Below are 19,339 nucleotides of genomic sequence, written 5' to 3'. Positions count from 1 at the left end.
ACAAATATAAATTGTTCGCAGATGAGGTGAAGAATTTGTTTCTATGACGTCGTTCCTCATTCTTCTGACAGGATAATCGGACAGAGAATTCGATCGAAAATTTAAAAAATAGAAATAAGATAAAAAAGAAAGAAAAGAAAATATAAAAAAAGAAAAAGCAAGAAAGTGATGATTGATTTTTTATAATATCTACAATATATGTACAATAACGTGAAACTGTATAATAATAATTATTAAAGAAATCGAAAAAGTACGGTTTATCGTAAAATTGTAAAATTTGTGATTAAAGCAAAAAAGAAGAAATCTAAAGGTGGAAGCGATTCCACGTTTGTGATATTGTTAATTAAGTATAACTGACGAACTGACGAATTAACCGCGTGAATCGCGTTTGTAAGTGGTAAATGGGTGTTATAGTTACGACCGTACTACAACATTATATATGTATATACATATATAAAAATAGTTGTCGAAGTAAGAAAAAGTTTAATCGGAACTTCCGGAAACGAGGCAAGGCGCCCTCGTGACGACTTGATGAGATAACTTCGTCCAAGTTGTGAAACAACAAACGGCGATCACGATTCGTGACTTCGTGCGAGGGTGAAAGGAATCCGTGCTCTGGGAGAAAGGGAGGAAGGTAGAAGGGATGTAAATAAGGGGTTAGGCACGCGAGGATGCTTAATAGGGATGTCGTCGTCGTCGTTCTCCTTCTCTTTCTCTTTCTCTTTCTTCTAGTCGCCATTTTCTTTCTTCGGTCTAACAAAGATTTATCAATTTTTACAACAAAATTTAACGATTCAGACAGTTTTTAAACAATGATACGAACTCGTAGATAATATATAGATACGCGTAAAAATTCATACACATATACATGTATCTATAAATTTGTTTTGCCTCGAATAATAGGAGGGACGTGTATTAAATTGCAAGAAAAAGAAGGACAAAAAAGAAAACGATAAAAGCAAAAAAAAAGAACATAAGAAAAATCGAAAAGAATGTTATATTCATTATTCTTAGATTATTTAAAATTAATAAGGATAGATCGAAGTACATAAATGAAATAATGCTATTTAGTATCGCGACATCTAATTCGTTGGAAAAGGGTGATGCGCGCGGCCAGTGTCATGTGGTCTTGATCTCACGGTGCCGCGATTACGTGTGCCTATCGTAGAAGCAATCGTTACATGCTAACACGCATCCGACCTTTTTCGCAAAGCACGTAAACGTCCATTTTCTTTTTTTTTTTTTCTTTTTCTTTTATTTTCCCTATACACAACACTTTCTTCGACCGATTCCATCTTTTCTAAATTATCATTACTATATCGACGAGCGAGCAGGAGTTGGGAGGTAAGGTCGAAGATAGATATTGTATTGCGTTGCTCCGTTAAATTTCTAATTACCGTTACGTTGGCACGAGCTACGGGGGATGGAGGGCGGGGATGGTTGGTTGTTTCTTCGACGTCTTGTGCGAACTCGAACACCTGTCGTTGACCATGCCATCAAACGTGTCTGCTGACGAATGAGGTACACGATATTCGGTGTCCTTTGATCGACAGCCCGCTAACAGTTTCTACATCGTAACGAGCTGACCTTTTCGTCAAATATGCCAAGACTCATTAGTGAATACGATTTTTTTTCCAAATTTACTTCCAAATAGCCAAACATATTTTCTAATATATACTTATCCACTAATTTTACGAGTAGATAATATCGTTAAGATAAATTCGTTCTTTGTTAGTAGATATTAAGAAGTAACGAATAAAACAACAACAACAATAATAAAGAAAGAAGGAATAAAATATATGGAAAGGTCAAAGAACGCGAACATTTCCGTTTAACCCTTGAACAGAGTCCATCGATCTCTTGGTCATTAATCATTGGACACAAGGTAATTACAGAGCCGAACAAGTGCAATATTTTATGAGATCGACTTGTGGGGGTTGAGATGGGGGTAATATCGGGTCTATACATCCGTCTAATTTGCTTTATAATAATTACGAACATATGAAACATTCGCAGGAAACATGGAAGTGTCAGGTGCTCGCTGTCCCATAACATTGAAAGCACCCATTCGTATATGTATTAACGTAGGATGAACGATCGTAAGGGAGTCTATATTTTTTGCCACTTACATAGACTGTATTCAGATGAAATCCTAGAGAATCGTATGAAGATAGAAAAAAAATGAACGAATACGTAAGTAGATATGCAAGTACTCGAATATCTAAACTTACTGAAAATGACGATAAAAATTTCAACGATAGTCGATTCGATGATTTTTTTGTTTAATAGAGAAATCATTACTTAAAGAATTCATCTTGTTACATAAGCACAATCATTTGTAAAAAATTAAAATTTGATTGATATTCAATATGGTATGTTTCTCCACTCCATCATAAAATCACTATAATTGTTAACTTATTACAAACTATCCCATACACATGCATACACACGCACGCGCTCATACAAACATATACATATACATATACATATACATATATATATATATGTATATATTTTGTAGATTAAGGTCGTGATACTTTTGAGCACGAATGATCATTAATTGCAAGAACGATGGACGAGGCTGGTGATTGGTCACTCTTAAAGGTTGACCATTTGAAAAGCTATTGTCGCTGGTCACCCATGACTACCCAATGGGCGGAACAAATATGATCTTGACAAGTACGCATGCTCTTTAGGGCGGGAAGAAAGGTAACGTCGACGAATGAAAAGTTTCCTGGAATAATCGTGGAACACGTGATATTAGAAAACTCTATCATAACCGGACCTGTTAACTTCAAACTGTTTTACTACATTGGAGGAGTATCTTGAGTGCCTTACCTAATAACTTGTGAGATAGTCCTCTTTCAAATGTCAATTCGTGTCGAACCTTAACGTTTCATTGAAATTTTTGCAAAGATTGAAAATGATATGTCAATCGAAGAAGGAAAGATGAAAAAATCTAATAGTTATTTGTAAGATAATTGACAAACGATAATTGACAAGGTATCATTTTTGAAGACGATTCTTTTGTTGTGAATATAAAAACGTTCGATTCGTTGATATAATGACGTTTTGAAAAAAGAAAAAGAAGAAAGGACGACATATATAATATAATTTATCCGCGCAACGTATGATATTATTGAGTTTACGTCGCTCTCTGGAAGGATAAGAAAATGTGAAAAGAAGAAATATTCAAAGAAAAGAAAGAATAAATTACTCAACGTACCGAGCACGTTTTTTAAGTCATCACCATGGATATAAACCAAGAAAAAGAGGAAGAATCTTCAAAGACCGATCAAAATAATAATATCGTACTGATCATGCACTAACACATTCGAACGTGTTCTCTAAAAAAAAAAATGGCCTCTCATATACATACGCAAACAATTTGCTCTGAAAATACAATGACCGGAGCAGTTTCTACATTACAACTATTGAGAAGTTATAGATTTCTTGCTCCAAATTCAGGTACGTATAGAAAACGATATGTTTTAAATGTTGTGAACGTACATACGTATATATGTCCATACATACATACTTACACTCATACATAAATATATACGTACATATATATATATATATATATATATATATATATATATATATAAATAGTAAATAATTCGACACGTGGAAAATAAAATGAATAATAAAATATAACGTTGTTCAAAAATGGCTTATCAATGACGATCACGTTGCTTTTATGATAAGAATCATGCAAAAGTCAATTCTTTGTGTGTGACATGGAGTATGATTAAAACCTTATGAAAACACGCAACATCGATGATATGCCAGATTATGAGTTATTCATAGTTGGTATAGGAATAAACATTAATCAACATTCTAAGTCTTTAAATTCTAATTCATTAAATTCTGATTTAGATTGCAATTGATTTTGTACTGGAAAGTCTCTCTAATAAAGACATACAAACACACACATATACACAAAACATACAATAAATATATATAATAAAGACATATCTAATAGACATATATATATATATATATATATATATATATATGAAACAATAAATAATATTAAAATGTAAAAACTTTCATAAAATATACTTTAGAGAGAAAGAAAAAAAAAGTGAATTATACCCCTGGTGGGACTCGAACCCACAATCCCCGGTTTAGGAGACCGATGCCTTATCCATTAGGCCACAGGGGCGACTTGTTTTACACGTCTTAAATTAACAATAATAAGTCATTTAATTGATTATAGATTTCTTTTAAAATAATTTATTATCATTAAATTCTAAGGGAAGAAAAGAAAGAAAAAATTATAAAAAGATTTCTTATACGCCATATGTCTCACGTATTCAAATAAAAATTCTACTTTTATATTTGCACTTACAGATATATATAGATATGAGCCGTATACTCCTACTCAACGTTGTAAATTTAACGAAACAAATATATTGTCCAATTCTACGTCGATAGAACCGTCGTTGACGCCGTCGTTAACGACAACTGCTTCTCTTTCCGGAACATTGCCAATTTCTAGTAGTTTTCTAGTACAATCTCCTTTTTTCACAACTATGACACCTTTGATACCATCGTTAAATATACCTCGACGATATTCAGATATAATGGATTCCGGTAAGTCGTATTATGCCAATGAATATTAAAAAATTCATTGTTCCGTGAAATCCTTCTCATTTTTCCCATCACAATCAAAACGTTTTTTTCGTTTTTAAAATAACACAGTCAGATTCTTAAAATTTATAACGCAGATACGATTATGAATCGACAGTTTATCAACGATAATAATACACAAAGTATCAGTAGACGACCGAGAAGCGAAAAAAAGCCTATTCCGGATGATCAAAAAGATGAAAAGTATTACGAAAGGCGTAAACGTAATAATCAGGCCGCAAAGAAATCGCGAGACGCACGAAAAATTCGTGAAGATCACGTAAGATCAAATTTATATTCCAATTTCACTTGAAGGGGGATTTACGTACACTTAGAAAAGTTCAAAAAATAAGATCGTTTCTTCCTAAATATTTTTAATTCGATAATATTATTCTTTAAGAAAAATTTTTCTTTGAAAATTTCGTCAGAAAATATTTCAAAAATTTGACGATATTAGGAGTCGACTTAAAGGCGGCCCTGTTCAAGCACAACAATTTAAACGTTGCTTTCTCAAAACTGTTTTTTCTTTTTTTTTTTTTTTTTCAAATTGATGCCAATAATATCTTAAAAATTATTGAATCGATTCGATTGAAATCTCGCACGATTATTTCTTATATCACTATCTGATCTTTTTCTCACGAACATTCGTTTGTCGTAATTCTTTTTTTAATTATTAAAAGCTATTGAAATTTTCTATCGAAAATCGTGATGTATTTCATTATCATTGTTTTATCAAATAAAAATATTAAAAATTAGCTTCTTAAAGGCGAAGACACGATAATAACACAAACAGAAAATAACTCCAAGAGGACGACCAATTGTTTCAATTTTTTTCTTTTTTGTTAGAAAATATTCCTCGAAGTAATAACTGTCCCACGTTTAATGATTTTTTATTAACAAAATAAATAAAAAAATAATATCTTTTTTTGGACGATCCAAATGTACGTAACTCCTTAATCAATTAATAGTTTGCAACGTATCCCCCATCATTCAATTATTTTTCGTAGATCGCTTTAAAGGCAACAATGTTAGAACACGAAAATGCTATTTTACGAGCGCAGGTGGTGACCCTTCGAGAGGAAGCTCAATCGCTTCGACATATGTTGCTAAAGCAGCAACAAACAACTAGGACACAGTCCATCGAACGTTCTGTATCTTCGTTGACGTCAGTAACACGATCATCGATGCGATCTCTCTCTACATTGGATTGTGAACTATAAAAAGGAAGAAGCTCTTTAAGTGATTAAAGAAGGACAAACTACTTCCAGATAATTTAGTTCCACACCGACGTTTCTTTGTATATTAATTAAGAAAACAGAATTGAGTGACCTATTACACATACTATGCTAATATGCGTAACATACGTAAACAAATGTTCGTTCATTTTCTAAGATCTAAAATAGAAAAAGAAAAAAAAATTAAAAAACAAAAAAGATAAAACGTTTCAACTTGCGATTATAACAATGTATCCAAATATATAAACAAGACAAAATTTCTTTATCTTGTCACATTATCAATGTAACTTTGTGATTGTTACAAAAGCGGTTGCACATTTTTTGCTCTCGTGTTAAATGTTTTACTCGTAATAGTAAAGAATAACCTATTATTTTCTATTTTCATCAGTTTCATTACTTACACACACACACACACACACACACACACATTATATATAGAAAAAGGGAGAGAGATTTATTAATGTAATATTTATGATATATAAATAACTTCTATTTTATATATGTGTGTGTGTATATATATATATACATATTAGAAAAAATAAATATTCTAATTATAGATATATACATATACATATGCATATACACATACACACATATATACATACATACACATACATTAGGATATTTATCTTACAAATTTACTTATATATCACAAATATTATATTAATAAAATGTTGGTGTGAACACGAATTAAATTTGAAAAGATATTACGAAATATATTTAAATAATCTCTATGAACGAAAAAATCTCCAAATAGTCTTCTACGGATATATGTTATTTTATTCTACTAATTTTTATTGTAATTTTTATGTTTTTCTTACCTTTTCTTTCTTAGATGTGAACTTTCACAGTTGTTCATAAGCAATCTATGTACTACTTACGTACGTTATATTATGTATATAGATTATCCATTGTTTAATAAATATTGACATATAATGTGTAGATCTAGATTCCAGATGATAATCATATGACGGTAAATAATTATATGTACTACTAGTCACGCGATCTCAATACACAAATACATAAAAATTTCGTTACTAAATTATCGACAATTTTCACTACATAATTTACCAACACAATATTGTCACCATTGCACATCAAGATATAATCGCAGAAGCGTGTAATTTTTTATATATGTATTTAATTGTATGCCGATAAAAAAGTGCCTTCAATCCAATTACTTTTCTTTACTTTTATAGTTCCTACAACACGTGTGTATGTGTGCATGTGTATTGTATATATTTTTTTACACAACATCTATATTTTGACTAGATAAATAAATGATATTCTACAATACTCTGAAAGTTCGTAATAAAGAAACAAATATTTTTATTTTTATATTTTGTTGTTTCATTTCTATATTTCTTTTTTATTTTTTGTTACGATTAGTTTTACTCGTTTACTGGCTTATTCTGTTAGAATAATTGTAATAGTCTTGCCAACTTATAAATTAAATGTAGCGAAGAGATTTTTTTTGCAGACGTAAATATCAATAACTTGTTCTGTAATAAAAGATTTGTATATACATATATGTATATTATTAAAATAGTGCATGCGTATAAGAAATTGCATAATATGCAATTATATGTTACATTACTATATGTAGTTATACGTTAGTTACTATAAATTTATACTTACTGTTGTGTATACTGACATATATACGTATATATATTTTTACTTGCAAAACTGTTGGCAAACCTGTGTACGTTCTTCCCATTTTACTGGAATGGATGGTTGTTTTTTGCCACGTTATGTTCTTCTTACGTATAAGGGAAAGAGTGAGAAAGAAATTAACATTTAACCATTATTGTTGATCTGAATGTTCTTTACAAATAGATATCTTCTTTATATCGTCATGAAAATTTTCATAGTGAATCAAATTTCGTAGTGAAGTCAAATTTCACGTAGTGTTGACGACAAAAAAAGAATTCACCGCACGTTGTATATTCTATTAAATATAACAATTGCGATTCTTTTCATATTATCATTCAATAAATTTCAATTTATTTAACGATCGATTTATCTTATTATAAATGGCAATTCAAGGTATCACTATAGTAGCACTTACATTCGGTTTAGCAAGTTTGTTATATTATTTTCTTGCCAATAATGGAAGACAAGAACAATCATATGGATATAATAATTCTGGAGGTCCCAATGGTCCTGATATTGGAATGTCTCCTAATTATTTCACTGCCGTAAATCCATCATCGAACAAGTATTATTTTTATCAATTAATATAGAAATTAATATAGAAATAAAATAATAGATAGCCATATATAAAAAACATAATCATGTCATGTTAAGAAAGAGAGAAGTTTTATCATTTAACATTTATGTATCAAAATCTATACTTTTTTTTCTAGCGAACAACAAAATCAATATCGGAAAAGACGATCGAAGAGAGTTCCATTTAAAGATGTCTGTACCATCTGCTTCCAAAGTGTTTCAGATCAAGATAAAATGCTTTCATGTGGTCATTGCTTTCATGAAAAATGTATTCAAGATTGGAGAACACAAGGCCCAATGGTATATGTCTATTTTAACTCTTGAATATAAAGAATAAGGTCTATTTATTTATTAGAACTTTAATAGCTAATTGACTCTATTATATTTCTTCATATTATACTTCTTCATATATTTATGATTTAAACAATCTTCATTGATATTAACTAAATTTGCAAATTATTTCCATATTTGTAATTTAATTCATACCTATATATTTTTATTATAGGAATCTCGTAATACTTGCCCTACCTGCAGGGAGAAGTATCAAAGTATCTAGTGATATAAATGAATAGCTCATTTTTTAATTGACACAAGGAGTGCAAGTTATAAATAGTGTTATAATTATTGATTTAGAAGAACAAAAAAGATTGGTTGCTTAAAAAGCATCCATTGTTTAATCATTTAATGATTTAATGGTTGAGTGTAAAATATATTTAAGATTTTGTTCAATGTTGAATAATGAGTAACAAAATATCTTGTGATTACTATAAAACTTTTGTGATATATAATTTAAAATTATTGTTGATATCTTATATAACAACTATGAGATTTAAAATATTTTCTTCACTTCACTTCACTTTACATTAAGGTTTTATGCATAAAATTTAAAAATCATTTATGTTAGTATTTAGTAAAGATTGAAAGATGTGTTTCTTCATATGTATTATAATAATGGCAACTTCGTACAGGATGAATCACCAAATACAGTGAAAACTATCTGAATATCTTTCAGTTTTGAAAATAAGAACAAACATTTCAAATAAAAGTTCTTTTTCATTGTCATACATGAAAATTTTTCTCAGATGAAGATTCTTAGAAAAAATTAGTCACTTTCATTTTTCTTAAATAAAAACATACATCTGCAAATACCTATTGTTAATAATTAAGATAGTGCATTATAATATAATTCAACATATTTAAATTATACATTTTTTCTATCTTTAAAATCGTGAAAGATGGTCAGATAACTAATAGCCTATTTTAAGTGACTCACTCTATATCCATTCTAATGAAACCTATATAATTAATATCTTCTTAAATTCATTGTTCTCTTATGAAAGATATGTGTAAGATTTACATACAATTTTTAATTATGTTTTGTCTTTTCAATTTTTAAGGGTTTATGAACTATTAACTGTGATTCTCTAAAATAATTAATGCAATAATTGCCTTATTTGGTAGAAATTATTTTGATAGAAATAAATTTATTTATATTTCGAAATTGTTAAATGATAATATTTATTTTTATTTATAAAAGAAATATCAAAATATTCGAAAAAAGAGAAAATTTGTATATCAATATTTGTATAAAATACTATTATATGTGATTTGTTACTGTATTATAACAACATTGAAATCATCTAATATTGTAATTCTTAATATTTAATTAAAAGAACATTTCATACAAAATTGATACCTTATAGCAATTTTTGAATTTTACGATTATTATTTTTGCATTATTTAAATACGATTATAAATTAAAAAATTGAGTAAGCAAGTTCAAAACATATAAAAATAAATACATCGAAAAGAATTAGCCAATGGGTATGTAACCCACGTACGGATGAAAGGGCGTGTGTATATAGAACATTAAAAAAGTTATCAATCTGTCAGTCTACCAATCTGTAATATTCGCTTAATAAATAAGAAAGTTTTAACAAATAATGAACTGTATAGTATATCTACCGAAGATTTATTTGAAAATAATAAATCTGTATAAACTATGAATTATTAAAAAGTTTCATGTTTGTCAGATATAAATCTATAAAACTTTTATTTGTGAAGATAATTAAAAACTATATGCTACAAGTATATAATTTATTTCGTTAGTTAAATTAATGTAATTAATTGAAAACTCTTATAAAATAAGAGGATCCATGAAAATTTTATAGGCCTGAAATAAATAATTTTTGAGTTCACTTTTGTTAAGACCTTTTTGTTTATTTTGATGAGTACTTCCAATTATCTTAAAATTTGGTAATTTTTCTTCAACATCTTGTACAACTCCAAGTGATGTATTATAAAATATAAGTTAAATGTTAAGATTTGAAACATATTTTGTATTTAGAACAAATACTGTTAAATATCCATTTCGTTATAAAACATTATAAAGCGATTATAATGTTATAAAATACGACATACACAAAAATTCGTTTTTTATCATATAGTGATAGAAATATTATATATTGCTATAGTTGTAGGCAAGTTAGATTAAAGTTTGTAAGAACATGTGATTTTGTTAATAAATAAGATGACAAATAAAAATGTCTTATTACAGTAATGACACTGCAGTGTAATCATAGTATCAATAATAGTTATAGAACAATAAGTAAAATTATAATGATAACATTATAATGATATAGTAGGCAAGTCAGAATTAATTGAAACTATTCTACTTTCGTTGCCGTTCTTTTATAAATATTAGCTAGTTCAAGTTATTTATATTTTAATTAAAAAAAGAATGATACATTAATGTTATTAAACGATTAATCTTTTTTTTTTTCTATCCAATAAAAATATTATTTATTCCCATCGATTTGTCGATTATACCCACTTCTTTTTATATATATGTATATATATTTTTTTCATATATGTATCCTAAGATATACGTTATTGATTTAAATTTACATAAGCTCAATTTTTTATTATGCAACTTATTTGTTATTTATCAAAGTAGAAAGTATAAAAAGATTATGATTGATCAATTCTTTAAATCAAAAAATAATGAAAGCTCAAATAGCTTATCTTATATTTTATTCAAAATCGATAATATATACGATTCTTATTAATTATTTGAATACTTTTTGTGTTGCTTTTTTATTCTGGATCTTTTAATACTCATTAATCATAAAATCAATTTTATTGAAGCTTGTAAAAGTGCGGTTCATTTTGAAGCATTAGTCGGTAGATTTATTCAGATATTTCGTCTTTATCGATTCCCTCTACAGCAACACTGCGTATACCATTCCTTAACAAAGGCGTTCCTTTATCCTTACCTAATACTCGTGCATTCAAGAGTATTTTTAATGGTGTACCAGATTTACAACACATGACTTGAACTTCTTCCTTCAAGATTCGTTCCTTGTATGCTAGTAGCTCAATTTTTAATCTGTGATCAAAATAATTAAAATGAAAAATGTAAATTAAGCTAATGTAATTTTAAATTAAAAAAAAGAAGATATTTATTTACTTAAGGCCATCCTTCTCTTGCATTAGGTCAATAATGTGACAGTCTGGATTATGATGGTTACAGACAACTACAGCAGGAGCAAGAAGTTCACCGTGAACACACATATTCCATGGAAGAGAAAACTCCACGTGGTACCTTCAAAGGATATATACGCAAGATGTACGATAGCTTCATCTTCTTCGTTGAGCGTATAATCTGGTTTTCATCATTTAAAGAAACAAATCATACAACAGTACGACTATCTACATGACGATTGCAACATTTACGTTTAGTTTATCGCATCGTTTTGTAAACCTGTGATGAAGCTGTAAGAATCCAAGATGAACATCTATATGTCCATGTCGTTGTGGTTGTATCATAATGTTGTTGTCCTTCCCAAGACCGCTTGCCCCACTGAAGTGTACATGATGTTCTGAAAAATAAATGATTTAATTATAATAATATAACTTTATTTTTTGCATTACAAATCAATATATTGAGACAATGTAAGACATATTTATAATTAATCAAGAAGTTGCAAATTTGTTTCTCTTTATGTGATATATATATATATATATATATATATATACATATATATATATATATGCATGCAAAAATAGCAAAAAAGAAAAAGTGATAATGATAATATTGAATACAAACTCATTCTCTCAATTGTTTATTTAAACAATAGCTGAAATGAGATAGAATATATTAATTACAATTATCATGTACATAAGATATATAGATTCTCAACCATTGGCATAATATATTACTCATTTTTTATAACAACATGATTTTAATAAACTTAACAAAGTATTAAATCAATTAATATAATTAACCTCAAAATTTGTATTAAACGAGTAGAAAGAGATGGTGCAATTTAACTCTTAACCTAATAAAGCTCTTTATTATGTTAATAAGTGTCGTGTTCATGGTACCTTACGATACATTATTTTTTATTTTTTTATAAAAACTAATAAATACCTTTATCTCCCATGTTTTATAATGTAGATCGTTGTCCTTAACGTCATAATACACAAGAAACGAGTATCGTCTGGCTCCGTATCTATCCGTACCTTCTTGGCAACAGCATGAACGCCTTCTGACGGCAGAATTATTGTGCGCCATATTTTTACGTATTATAGATGCGTATAGAGTATGCGCAGTAAACTTTAACTACCAATAACAGAAATAAAAATGGTTAGGGATTTTAAACAGCTTGTTATTTAATTTTGTAACCCAAATTGATCATAAATTAATATTGTATATGAATAGATATATGTAATATTAATAAAAATAGTATATTTTATAGTGCATTTTACATAATATGCGAAAAGTTTTCAAATTATTCTAAATAAACATGGAACTTGATGCTTGTTTTATATAGTGATTATACATTTCTAATGAATAATTGTTTATGTATTTATACATAATTATATATTTTTTATTTCTTTAAAAAAAGAAAATGTTGCTGACATTACGACCAGATCATAAAAAACATGTGCTATTTCTTATGGAACAAACACCTCAAGGTATTACATATATCACATATGATTTTAATTATGTTAAAATATTATTTATTTATTTTTTTTTTTTATTATAATAAAATTATACAGTGTTACAGGATTTTTGTAAACTTGCTTTAGATTATTTACAAAAAGGTCCTAACATGAAATTGTATCATGCAGCTGCCCGTAAGTATATATAAATGTATCTTATATTTGAACAATTATTAAACAAATATTTTTTTATTATTAATTAATAATATATGATTATTACTATAGAAAAACTTGAGGTAGAATTGGATGTTATAAAAAATTCAGTAGAAGGTCTTATCAACTTATTATTAGAAAGTTGTAATCATAAGGTATAGTTTTAATTATATATCATTATTATATGTAACTTATAAATATTATATTGTAATTGTGTGTTATATATTATTGTAGCTAAGTAATGAAGATTTTCGAGATTCTATTATAGCATTAGGTTTCTCTGAAGAAAATGAAGCAATTTTAAGTAAGCTATATATTACAAAGAAAAAAGAGATATCCAATATTATAGCAGCTACTGGTTTTAAAATACCAGAATATCATGATCTTGAATGGCGTTTTGAAGTGCAGGTAATTAGTTTATTACACATCAAATGGTTCATTGAAAAAAGATAATAACAATTATATTATTTCTAGACTGCTTCAAGGACCTTATTAAAACAAGTTTCTCCATTGATTACATTAGATTTAACATTGAAAAATAATGAAAACATGGAACATATTCTACTCCAAACAGATCCTGTTAATTTACTACATATGGCTCAAGAATTGGAAGAAGCTTTGAAAGAGGGTTATAGTCAACATACTCGTCAAGTTTCTAGAGCAGCAAAATAAATTAAAATTTATCTAAAACAAGTCAGTAAAAGAATTATTATTTTTTAAAATTATGGCTATTATGGCTACTAGGTCAGAAATTTTTAATTTCAAAAAGAAAAAGAAAATTTCAAAAATAAAAATAAGAAAATGTATCAATACAGGTAATATTAATTGTTACAATAATATTTTAAATAAAAGATCTTAATATGACTGAGAAACTGCATTATTTATGATTCTATCACAAATTATTCACCTGTGTTAGATGTAATTATACTCTTGTCAGTTTCTCTTTTCATTTATTTTTTTAGTTTTGAAAAATAGATAAGTATGGAAAATTAGAAATCAGGTGGAAATGTAAATATGAATATATCTATATAAAATATCCCTTTTTGAATGGCTTCTTTCAAATCTTAAGTGACAGAACTTCTATGACGTGGTTACTACTACTCAGTTCTTACGAACATAGGAACATATGTTAATACATTTAATGTGATAGTAGAAGTATTCATTTGAATATTTTATTGGATTATAATTTTATTACATTTTGAATATATGTGTGTATATGTTCGTATTTGTAAGTATATAAAAGAGATAGTGACCAGTTCGTGCTTGTACTCAAACCAAAATATTCAGTATTCAGAACATTCCATATATTCCTAATTATTAACTATTTACTATTTACTAAAACATAACAAATATCTTTAAATTCGTATCTGTATGTATTAAATTTAAAATTCATTTAATTTAATTATTCCTATTTTTAATATATTATTAAAATATATTTCATATTCACTTATTATATGTTTATTTATTATATATTTATTATATTAAAATAATATGCTTATATATTTGTTCATAGCAAATATGGAAGGAAACCCAGTAAGCCCTGTAAATATCAGTGATTTTGTACCTGGATTAAATGGAACAATAGTAAATAAAATTATAACTCATGCCTTGACAACTATTGGTCCTCAATTTGCACATCAACAGATGCGATATACTAATCAAACAGTTGCTGATAAAGTACCTCCAGAAATGCTACATTTAATTGATCCTCATTGGTGACTACTACATTACATTCCTTCTTATAAATAAATTCATTTGACTTATATATTTTAAAACAAATTAGTTATTTGATAATTTTCATTTTTTCCATATAGGTATCAATTTCCACCTTTGGATCCATTGTGGCATAAAATATTAGGTTTAGTTATGATTGTTCTTGGAGTTTTAGGATGGTCTGGAAATGGTGTTGTAGTATATGTATTTCTGATGACACCATCATTAAGAACACCTAGTAATTTACTTGTGGTAAACTTGGCTTTCTCAGACTTTATAATGATGGTTATAATGTCTCCACCTATGGTAATCAATTGTTATTATGAAACTTGGATTCTAGGTAATGAACGTATAATTTTTATATAATTACTTAATTATATGAATAATATTAATATAGTATAAATCTTTTTTTTATATTTAAAGGAACCTTAATGTGTGATATATATGCTATGGTTGGTTCTCTATGTGGATGTGCTTCTATATGGACAATGACTGCTGTTGCTTTAGATCGATATAATGTTATAGTAAAGGTATTAAAAAAGTTGCATTAATGAGGCAAGTATAAAAACGTTAATAAGAATAATTGCAGGGTATGTCAGGTACACCTCTAACTATTAAAAGAGCTTTGCTACAAATTGTCATTATATGGTTATTTGGGTTGTTATGGACGATTTTACCAATGGTAGGATGGAATAGGTAAAAATTTAATTATAATTATATTAGAAATTGTTTTATAGAAATTTATACACTTTTACAAATTAGGTATGTACCAGAAGGTAATATGACAGCATGTGGTACAGATTATCTTTCCAAAGATTGGGGATCAAAGTCTTATATATTGGTGTATTCAGTGTTTGTTTATTATCTACCATTGTTTACCATCATTTATAGTTATTATTTCATTGTATCTGTAAGTATATCAATTATATTTATTTATTTATATATTAATAATTTTTATATTAAGAATCTTCATTTAATTTGATAGGCTGTAGCAGCTCATGAAAGAGCTATGAAAGAACAAGCAAAGAAGATGAATGTTGCTTCCTTAAGATCTGGTGATAATCAAAATACTAGTGCTGAAGCAAAATTAGCAAAGGTATTGTTGTTAATATTTTACATAAATTTATATTATTAAAACAATTATCAAAAATTATTTGGACTTAATTCGATTTTTTTTTATTTTTATTATTATGAATTTATTAATATTATAGGTAGCTTTAACAACAATATCATTATGGTTTATGGCTTGGACACCATATTTGGTAATAAATTATATGGGTATATTTAATGGGTCAAAAATTAGTCCACTTTTTACTATTTGGGGTTCTCTCTTTGCTAAGGCCAATGCAATATATAATCCTATTGTATATGGAATAAGGTATAAAATAAATATAAAAATTTATTAAAATTTATAAATATATCCATTAATTTCTCTTTTTATATATTTTATATAGCCATCCAAAGTATAGAGCAGCATTAAAAGAAAAACTACCATTCCTTGTATGTGGGTCAACAGAGGAACCTGCAGCATCTGCAGGAAATGCTGAAACATCTTCTACTACAACGGCGAGTGGAAAAGCATAATTTTTCTTTATTATTAATATTCTTTAATTTTCTTCTTAAAGTAGAACAGTATAAATAAACTTTTAGAAATTTAATAATATGTTAATATCAAAATTTAATATAATTTATTGATAATTGTGTAAAAAAGTATTAATTATGAAATAATTACTATTGTTATTTCAAAATAAATAATTCAGTGCATGATTATTATTTCTGTAATTTATTTGAAAACAAAATACACTAATATGGTAAATTATTGAAAGGTATATTTTTTATCAGTTATTTTTAACTTAATAATAACAAACGAGTAATGCTGCTTGCATGATTTATTTAATTTTACAAAATTAAGTACAGATATGACGCTATCGCTATGTTTTGGCACGCTGACTAATCTTGTAATCATAGAGCCAATACCTGCTATACCAAAGTGACCATGTATACCACTATATTATAAAATGCACAAAATTATAATTCAATCTATTAATCAATTGTAAATGATTCACATTGTGGTGAAATATGAATCATAAAATTAATCATAGATGTATTCAAAGATTGCTCATTTTATGTTGTGTACACAGTGATATCATGTATGTTATTGGTACAGGTTTTGTTTATAAATCTCCTTCTAGATGTTAAATAGAATCAATTAGTTCACCTGTGTTCACTATAGATCCCTGTTGTTTCTATTTTTTTTAACATTACATATATCACATGGAAGTCCTTGTTTAGAACACATAAATATGGCTGCCCCAGTTATTAAATTATTAAATATTATATTCATTCTGATGATATTAATATTTGCATTTTAGTATAATGTTAATTTAGAAATTTAGAAAATGGCAGCATTTTACAATTCTTTCCTTATGCCGAAGCTTTCTCGCCTTCAGGGACTGTGGTAATACCAGATGCAGTAGATGTTGCATCCGTATGGGGTGCTTGCTCATTGGTACAAGCCAAAGATGGGAACCTTTGGAAGAGAGCGGCTCGGTATTTAGGATGGCTGGAATCATTAAAAAGAAGTACATTAATTGTTTTTTTTAAGTATAATCACTTTTATATACTTATAAACATAATATAAAAGTTCCATTGATCTAATACGCCATTTTTTTCTGTCTCTTCTAGATAAAAAAATTTCTAATAAAATGACATGTTAAAGAACAAATGATTTACCTGATACCATAAACAATAGGATTATATACAGCATTTGCTTTTGCGAAAATGGATCCCCAAATGGTGAAGATAGGTGTTATCTTCTGGCTATCAAAGATGCCTGTATAGTTAATGACCAGGTAAGGAGTCCATGCCATGAACCACAAGGAGATTGTCATAAGCGCAACCTAAAAAAATATTAAAGTTATTGCAATATGAGAATTTTCTTAAAATTTTTATATTATTGTTATTTGCATTTATATATGTACGTATACCTTTGCCAATTTGCATTCTGCACTGGTATTAGCATTTTCAGAAGATCGTAGAGAAGCAACATTCATTTTCTTTGCTTGTTCTCGCATATTTTTCTCGTGTGCTGCGACAGCTTGAATGATGAAGTAGTAGCTGTAGATTATCATAAATAGTGGCAAATAGTAGACAAATACGCTGTATACAAGTATGTAAGATGTATTTTCTATTGCTTTACTGAGGTAGTCAGTGCCGCAAGCAGTCAAATTTCCTTCAGGTACATATCTGTACAAAATACTTACTATTAGATATAGTTTCAGAATGAAAAACAGAAAGTCTATTAAATTATAAAGAGATATTACCGGCCCCATCCTACCATAGGTGCAACAGTCCAAAAGAGTGAGAATAGCCATATACCAATGATTCGAAGGAGGGCTCCATTGATACTGAGTGGTTTGCCTGACAAACCTTTGACGATTACGTTATATCTATCAAATGCAATTAATGTCATTGTCCATATGGAGCCACATCCAAACAGAGAGCCTAACAATGCGTAGACTTGGCACATAAGAGGTCCAAATACCCAAGTTTCATAGTAGCTGTTAATCACCTATTCACAAGAACATATTTGCTAAAAATTGTTTTTCTCTGACTTATAATATATTTAATCTGGTTGGAAAATAATACCTACCACAGGTGGAGACATAGTAAACATCATGAGGAAATCAGAAAAGGCGAGATTGATGACAAACAAGTTACTTGGAGTACGTAGCGATTTAGTTGAACAGAAAATGTAAACCACCATGCCATTACCGATGACAGAGATAACTCCTAATACACCAATAACAAAACCAACCAAAGGATACCACAGAGGGTTTATTGGCGGGAATTGATACCAGTGGGGATCAATTAAATGTGACATTTCTGGTGGAACTGTGTCTGCTAAGGTCAGATTACCGAATTTCGAGCCATGGCCCGCCCATGCAGCGTAACTTGGTCCCGACATAACTGTCATGCTGGACTATATATAGAGAAAATATAATATATTATTATTTAATTCATTAGTTTGATAAAAATAATTTAAATTAATAAGATAAAATTAAAAAACAAAAGTTCATAATAAAATCACAAGTGATATGCTATCATTTTTTAAAGATTTAATTGTATAAAAAAATATTATATCTAAGAATAATAATCTCCAATATCTTCGATTATATTAGTTTCTCACTTTTTCCAGGCTACTTGGAGAAAATCGTCGTAAAAAAACGAACTAATCCAAGTACTCGCTTAATGTTAGAAGTGGAGGATGGTCACCGCGGGTTGTAAGGGCGTAGAAGACACCGACCGTTGTTTGGTCCACTGTTGGATGCGGCTCGTCTTGTTCTGCTACGAGTCCAGTTTAAATA

General features: G+C 28.2%; 6 protein-coding genes and 1 non-coding gene across 11 annotated transcripts; 4 read left to right on the top strand and 3 right to left on the bottom strand.

Annotated features, from left to right (window-relative positions):
• Positions 1-1,335: 1,335 nt before the first annotated feature.
• Positions 1,336-6,300, top strand: LOC122636048 (nuclear factor interleukin-3-regulated protein). Of its 4 annotated transcripts, none has more exons than XM_043826871.1 (7): positions 1,379-1,616; positions 1,739-1,885; positions 2,017-2,193; positions 2,522-3,468; positions 4,357-4,599; positions 4,734-4,915; positions 5,643-6,300. In XM_043826871.1, exons 4-7 carry the CDS (start codon positions 3,360-3,362, stop codon positions 5,853-5,855), a joined length of 747 nt encoding a protein of 248 aa, XP_043682806.1. In that variant the 5' UTR covers positions 1,379-1,616; positions 1,739-1,885; positions 2,017-2,193; positions 2,522-3,359; the 3' UTR covers positions 5,856-6,300. The 4 variants fall into 4 exon arrangements, with proteins under 4 accessions (XP_043682810.1, XP_043682806.1, XP_043682809.1 ...); XM_043826874.1 differs by having other exon boundaries at positions 1,379-1,885; positions 2,522-2,709; positions 2,917-3,468; XM_043826873.1 differs by having other exon boundaries at positions 1,379-1,885; positions 2,522-2,848; positions 2,917-3,468.
• On the bottom strand, positions 4,096-4,168 carry Trnar-ccu. Its single transcript has one exon. It is a non-coding gene; the product is annotated as a tRNA-Arg (tRNA).
• Positions 6,301-7,572: 1,272 nt separating the features above from the next.
• LOC122636172 (E3 ubiquitin-protein ligase RNF130-like) lies at positions 7,573-10,043 on the top strand. Its single transcript, XM_043827144.1, has 3 exons — positions 7,573-8,088; positions 8,237-8,399; positions 8,605-10,043. Exons 1-3 carry the CDS (start codon positions 7,904-7,906, stop codon positions 8,653-8,655), a joined length of 399 nt encoding a protein of 132 aa, XP_043683079.1. The 5' UTR covers positions 7,573-7,903; the 3' UTR covers positions 8,656-10,043.
• Positions 10,044-11,261: 1,218 nt separating this feature from the next.
• On the bottom strand, positions 11,262-12,679 carry LOC122636170. The gene is made up of 4 exons (XM_043827143.1): positions 12,532-12,679; positions 11,863-11,980; positions 11,569-11,703; positions 11,262-11,487 (listed from the first exon to the last, which is right to left on the bottom strand). The coding sequence occupies exons 1-4, from the start codon at positions 12,542-12,544 to the stop codon at positions 11,289-11,291; spliced, it is 465 nt and encodes a 154-aa protein (XP_043683078.1). The 5' UTR covers positions 12,545-12,679; the 3' UTR covers positions 11,262-11,288.
• Positions 12,680-12,786: 107 nt separating this feature from the next.
• Positions 12,787-14,071, top strand: LOC122636169 (COMM domain-containing protein 2). Of its 2 annotated transcripts, none has more exons than XM_043827142.1 (5): positions 12,787-13,079; positions 13,194-13,241; positions 13,332-13,414; positions 13,494-13,667; positions 13,734-14,071. In XM_043827142.1, the coding sequence occupies exons 1-5, from the start codon at positions 13,013-13,015 to the stop codon at positions 13,929-13,931; spliced, it is 570 nt and encodes a 189-aa protein (XP_043683077.1). In that variant the 5' UTR covers positions 12,787-13,012; the 3' UTR covers positions 13,932-14,071. The 2 variants fall into 2 exon arrangements, with proteins under 2 accessions (XP_043683077.1, XP_043683076.1); XM_043827141.1 differs by having other exon boundaries at positions 13,164-13,241.
• A 433-nt stretch (positions 14,072-14,504) lies between these two features.
• Positions 14,505-17,749, top strand: LOC122636166 (rhodopsin-like). Its single transcript, XM_043827137.1, has 10 exons — positions 14,505-14,628; positions 14,773-14,974; positions 15,074-15,312; positions 15,396-15,502; positions 15,562-15,668; positions 15,735-15,882; positions 15,958-16,068; positions 16,184-16,350; positions 16,427-17,554; positions 17,658-17,749. The coding sequence occupies exons 2-9, from the start codon at positions 14,778-14,780 to the stop codon at positions 16,554-16,556; spliced, it is 1,206 nt and encodes a 401-aa protein (XP_043683072.1). The 5' UTR covers positions 14,505-14,628; positions 14,773-14,777; the 3' UTR covers positions 16,557-17,554; positions 17,658-17,749.
• On the bottom strand, positions 16,844-19,306 carry LOC122636167 (rhodopsin, long-wavelength). The gene is made up of 6 exons (XM_043827138.1): positions 19,162-19,306; positions 18,625-18,954; positions 18,296-18,543; positions 17,960-18,218; positions 17,706-17,872; positions 16,844-17,535 (listed from the first exon to the last, which is right to left on the bottom strand). Exons 2-6 carry the CDS (start codon positions 18,946-18,948, stop codon positions 17,397-17,399), a joined length of 1,137 nt encoding a protein of 378 aa, XP_043683073.1. The 5' UTR covers positions 18,949-18,954; positions 19,162-19,306; the 3' UTR covers positions 16,844-17,396.
• Positions 19,307-19,339: the final 33 nt, after the last annotated feature.

This window comes from Vespula pensylvanica, chromosome 20 (genome assembly GCF_014466175.1).
Source record: "Vespula pensylvanica isolate Volc-1 chromosome 20, ASM1446617v1, whole genome shotgun sequence".
Lineage (NCBI taxonomy): Eukaryota > Metazoa > Arthropoda > Insecta > Hymenoptera > Vespidae > Vespula > Vespula pensylvanica.
The sequence above is the reverse complement of the archived record's forward strand: the minus strand, read 5'-3'. Positions and strand labels throughout refer to the sequence as shown.

Excerpts from the sequence above, each read along its gene's own strand:
- LOC122636048 (XM_043826871.1), top strand. The coding sequence starts at position 3,360 with ATGGCCTCTCATATACATACGCAAACAATTTGCTCTGAAAATACAATG. Across the intron at positions 3,469-4,356 it reads ATTTCTTGCTCCAAATTCAG|ATATATATAGATATGAGCCG; the intron begins GTACGTATAGAA and ends TTGCACTTACAG. Across the intron at positions 4,600-4,733 it reads TTCAGATATAATGGATTCCG|ATACGATTATGAATCGACAG; the intron begins GTAAGTCGTATT and ends TTTATAACGCAG.
- LOC122636172 (XM_043827144.1), top strand. The coding sequence starts at position 7,904 with ATGGCAATTCAAGGTATCACTATAGTAGCACTTACATTCGGTTTAGCA. Across the intron at positions 8,089-8,236 it reads GTAAATCCATCATCGAACAA|CGAACAACAAAATCAATATC; the intron begins GTATTATTTTTA and ends TTTTTTTTCTAG. Across the intron at positions 8,400-8,604 it reads GGAGAACACAAGGCCCAATG|GAATCTCGTAATACTTGCCC; the intron begins GTATATGTCTAT and ends TTTTTATTATAG.
- LOC122636170 (XM_043827143.1), bottom strand. Across the intron at positions 11,704-11,862 it reads TTCTTACAGCTTCATCACAG|GTACCACGTGGAGTTTTCTC; the intron begins GTTTACAAAACG and ends TATCCTTTGAAG. Across the intron at positions 11,488-11,568 it reads CAAGAGAAGGATGGCCTTAA|ATTAAAAATTGAGCTACTAG; the intron begins GTAAATAAATAT and ends TTTTGATCACAG.
- LOC122636169 (XM_043827141.1), top strand. The coding sequence starts at position 13,013 with ATGTTGCTGACATTACGACCAGATCATAAAAAACATGTGCTATTTCTT. Across the intron at positions 13,080-13,163 it reads TATGGAACAAACACCTCAAG|TGTTACAGGATTTTTGTAAA; the intron begins GTATTACATATA and ends AAAATTATACAG. Across the intron at positions 13,242-13,331 it reads ATTGTATCATGCAGCTGCCC|AAAAACTTGAGGTAGAATTG; the intron begins GTAAGTATATAT and ends TTATTACTATAG.
- LOC122636166 (XM_043827137.1), top strand. The coding sequence starts at position 14,778 with ATGGAAGGAAACCCAGTAAGCCCTGTAAATATCAGTGATTTTGTACCT. Across the intron at positions 14,975-15,073 it reads CATTTAATTGATCCTCATTG|GTATCAATTTCCACCTTTGG; the intron begins GTGACTACTACA and ends TTTTCCATATAG. Across the intron at positions 15,669-15,734 it reads CCAATGGTAGGATGGAATAG|GTATGTACCAGAAGGTAATA; the intron begins GTAAAAATTTAA and ends TTTACAAATTAG.
- LOC122636167 (XM_043827138.1), bottom strand. The coding sequence starts at position 18,948 with ATGACAGTTATGTCGGGACCAAGTTACGCTGCATGGGCGGGCCATGGC. Across the intron at positions 18,544-18,624 it reads TTACTATGTCTCCACCTGTG|GTGATTAACAGCTACTATGA; the intron begins GTAGGTATTATT and ends TCTTGTGAATAG. Across the intron at positions 17,873-17,959 it reads CAGAATGCAAATTGGCAAAG|GTTGCGCTTATGACAATCTC; the intron begins GTATACGTACAT and ends ATATTTTTTTAG.